Source organism: Propithecus coquereli, unplaced genomic scaffold, assembly GCF_000956105.1.
Source record: "Propithecus coquereli isolate 6110/MARCELLA unplaced genomic scaffold, Pcoq_1.0 Scaffold121, whole genome shotgun sequence".
Lineage (NCBI taxonomy): Eukaryota > Metazoa > Chordata > Mammalia > Primates > Indriidae > Propithecus > Propithecus coquereli.
Genome location: NW_012136192.1, coordinates 2,199,686 through 2,203,002, shown reverse-complemented (window position 1 = coordinate 2,203,002; position 3,317 = coordinate 2,199,686). Strand labels below are relative to the sequence as shown.

General features: G+C 34.9%; 1 protein-coding gene across 1 annotated transcript in view; it reads left to right on the top strand.

Moving 5' to 3' along the window:
- STXBP4 (syntaxin binding protein 4) overlaps positions 1-3,317 on the top strand; it is a 164,155-nt gene that overhangs the window by 41,697 nt on the left and 119,141 nt on the right. Inside the window, exon 8 of the mRNA XM_012665676.1 lies at positions 1,726-1,817. Within this exon, the coding sequence (XP_012521130.1) occupies positions 1,726-1,817 (92 nt within the window). The remainder of the gene's footprint in view (positions 1-1,725; positions 1,818-3,317) is intronic.

Genomic DNA, 3,317 nt, shown 5'->3' with positions numbered 1-3,317 from the left:
TGATGAAAAAAGATAGTTTTGGTCCCATCTCCTGTTGAAAATTACCCCAAAATAATGGGAACAAGAAACAGACATACGCATATAACCAAAAGCACAACATCTAAGGACAGAAAATGGTTGAGGAAAGGAAATGAATTAGTGAGCAGTGGCAGATAAAGTGCAAGTGTCTAAAGAAAGAGAGAAATCACAACGGGGAACAAGGTGATTTGACTCTGAAAAGGCTTACTTAGTATTATAATCGAGAGCATCAGGTACTTCTGATGGCTAGGTTTAGGCAGGGCATTTAAAACAGGATTGTTAGAAATCTTTATAAGGAGAGTAATATGTGCTCTTCCCTGCTCCTTCTCAAGCAGTCCGGCAATTACGACTCCCTTGTACCTCCCTTGAGGTATATTCCCTTGAGAAATTGAACCAGAGAGGTTCTGGATCTGTAGTTGCCAGCAGCAAGGGAGTTCGAGGGAGTGTGTGGTGAGCCATGACTCACAGCACACACCCAGATTGCTCAGGGAAATTTGCAGCCGTGTGTGTAACTATAGGCAGGAGATTGTAGGATTCTCTCTGAAGAAGCTGCAGCTGGCTACCTGATTGCCTTGTAGTGAAACCTGCCAGTTGACAAGACAAGTTTCCAATCAACTTTTTTAGTGCCTGATTCTTCAATCTGAACTCGTAGCCAAGGAGCCAAGGATCACCAGACATTTGAAGAAATCCTTCAACATAAAATATAGTGCCAAAATTATCAAACAAACAAAAGGAACTCAGAAAAAAGAGAAATAATGAAGAACAGAAGAGAACTTCATGTAAACTATAATTAATATCTTTAAAAAGTGGGCTGGGCATGGTGGCATGTGTCTGTGGTCCTAGCTACTTGGGAGGCTGAAGCAGGAGGATTCCTTGAGCCCAGGAATTCGAGGCTGCAATGAGCTGTGATTGGGCCACTGCACTCCAGCCTGAGTGACAGAGAAAGAAACAAACAAAAAAAAGATAAATGGAGATAATGCTTTCATGAAATAAAAGTAGGATGTTATAAAATAGGAACAATCAGAGAACACTTAAAAGGATACTTGGAAATTCAAAATATAGTAGCCAAAATGAAAAATACTTGAGGATACATAGATAAATAGGTCACTCTCCATGTCTGAAGAAGGTTATGGACCTCTCTGCAACTTATTTGCCAAGTGGCCTTTGGCAGTTTAAGAGAGTTAACCTATCTTAGCCTCAACTTATTCATCTGTAAAATGAAGAAGATGAGAGGATCCATTTCAGGAAATTGTTATGAGCATGAATTTGCTAACCACCATGCCTGGCACACAACAGCTGTTCTATAAACATTAGTTGCTACTATTATTATTATTAAATCTCAGGTTTTTCGAGCTAGAAAAGCTGTTAGTCGTAATATTGTCATATGTTTCAGAAAAAGTTCTGCTCATAATACAAGAGTTGGAGAGGTGAATATATGTCTGTGATATGTATTTTCTTTATTATTATTGACTGAATTATTAATTTTAGCAAAGTTAACTGAAGTTAAGTTAGAATTAGTTTATCTCTTACTTATTTGAACTTAAATTTTCTTGTCACTTCAGTCAATACTATTTTAAGATAATTTATATAAGTTAAATTTGGAGCATTAGTTATAACACATAGTTTCAACTTCATATTAAAAAAAAAGTCAGATTTATTTAGATGAAGTTAAATGCTGTGTTCTTACTGAAATATGTTCCATTGTAGATTTTGTCCAGGTTGCCAAAAACTTATTTTGCTTGCAGTTGGATGAAGTAAATGTTGGTGCACATGAAATTTCCAACATACTAGATTCACAGGTAGAGTATGCACTATAAAATTATCTTGACTGCACCAGAGTCACAATCTTGACTTTTATGTGTCATACAGGTAGGCTTTTTTCACTTCACTTTTTTGTTAAATTATGCAAATAATGCATGTTTCTTGGGTAAATATATAAAATATATGTTAATTTAAAATCAAAAATAAAAGTTCATCATGATCACCTCCATCCTCCTCTTTCACTGGCCTCTCATGCTAATCCCATTCCTAAATTTGCCAGTACTGACAATTTGATATGTGGAAGGATACATATTATAACTAGATAGATAGGTAGATATTATATGTGTGTGTCCATTCTAATCTGTTTTATCTCACTATAATATACACACAGAAAAGCACTCATATGGTAAATGTATACCCTATGATATTTTACAATCTCAATCATCCTCTTATAATTAGCATTCAAATCAAGACACATAAAATTAAAGAAATGCATTACCAGGACCCCAGATGTTCTCCTACGCCTGGGTTCCTTTCTATTAGTAATTACTAGTGACACCCCCGTTACTCCCCCTAAAAATTGGCTTAACCACTCTTTTGTGTATTTTGCATATTTCTAATAACTTTTCTTCTAGTTCAAGTTTAAGAATCAAAATAGCACTTTTATTTTATGGTTCTATTTAGAGCTCTGCTGTTTTCAAGTGATAGATCTTATTGACAGTAAGTTTGAATACTATTTATTATTACATAATTCCATAAATGCAGTGTAAAAGTGTATGATTAATTTATTAGACAGAGTAAATCTCTCATTTAAAGAACAATGCTATATCACTTTTTTAAATGTTTCAGATGACTTTGTTCTATTTAGTAAGCAATCTCTTTTATTGCTAAGCATATTGCCCAATGCAATCACCCAAAGACCTAGTTGTTCTGTAACTTTCAGGAGAGTACCCAGTTCTCCCAGAATTGAGGCACTGGTTTATCAGAACTAATTCTGTAGCATTTATTAGATGAGAACTAAAATGTAGGAATGCAGTTTTCATTCTGCTTATTCAGTGTTATATATTTATTTACCTAATGTTGATGGCAGAGAACATTGTTTTTTAGTGCCAAACAGTTCTCAAAGCTGTCATACCCATTTTTGATAAGGAAAGGCAAAGATGGTTGAGTGGCTTATAGCATGTCAATGAAGTGGGGAATTCAGAGTACTTTATATGAGCATGCAAAGCTTTTTCAGCAGCTGCAACAAGATAGGTATGCTCCAGATTAGTAATTTACTTTCTTCTTACTAATGTGATTTTAGGGCAGATAAGAATGTGTTCAACCTATGATACTTTGGTAGCAAAAACAAAATGCTGATGGCAGTTGTGTAAGATGTTCTGCATGCCAATAATTTTCTATGTGTGGCTTCAGATCGAAGTGTTGTGGGATTGTCATTATATTATTTATAAAATTTTCTTTGTTATATTCTGCTTGTCAGCACACAGAAGATATCCATGTAAAGTATTGGCCTTCCTTTCTTTTTTTACTTGAATCCA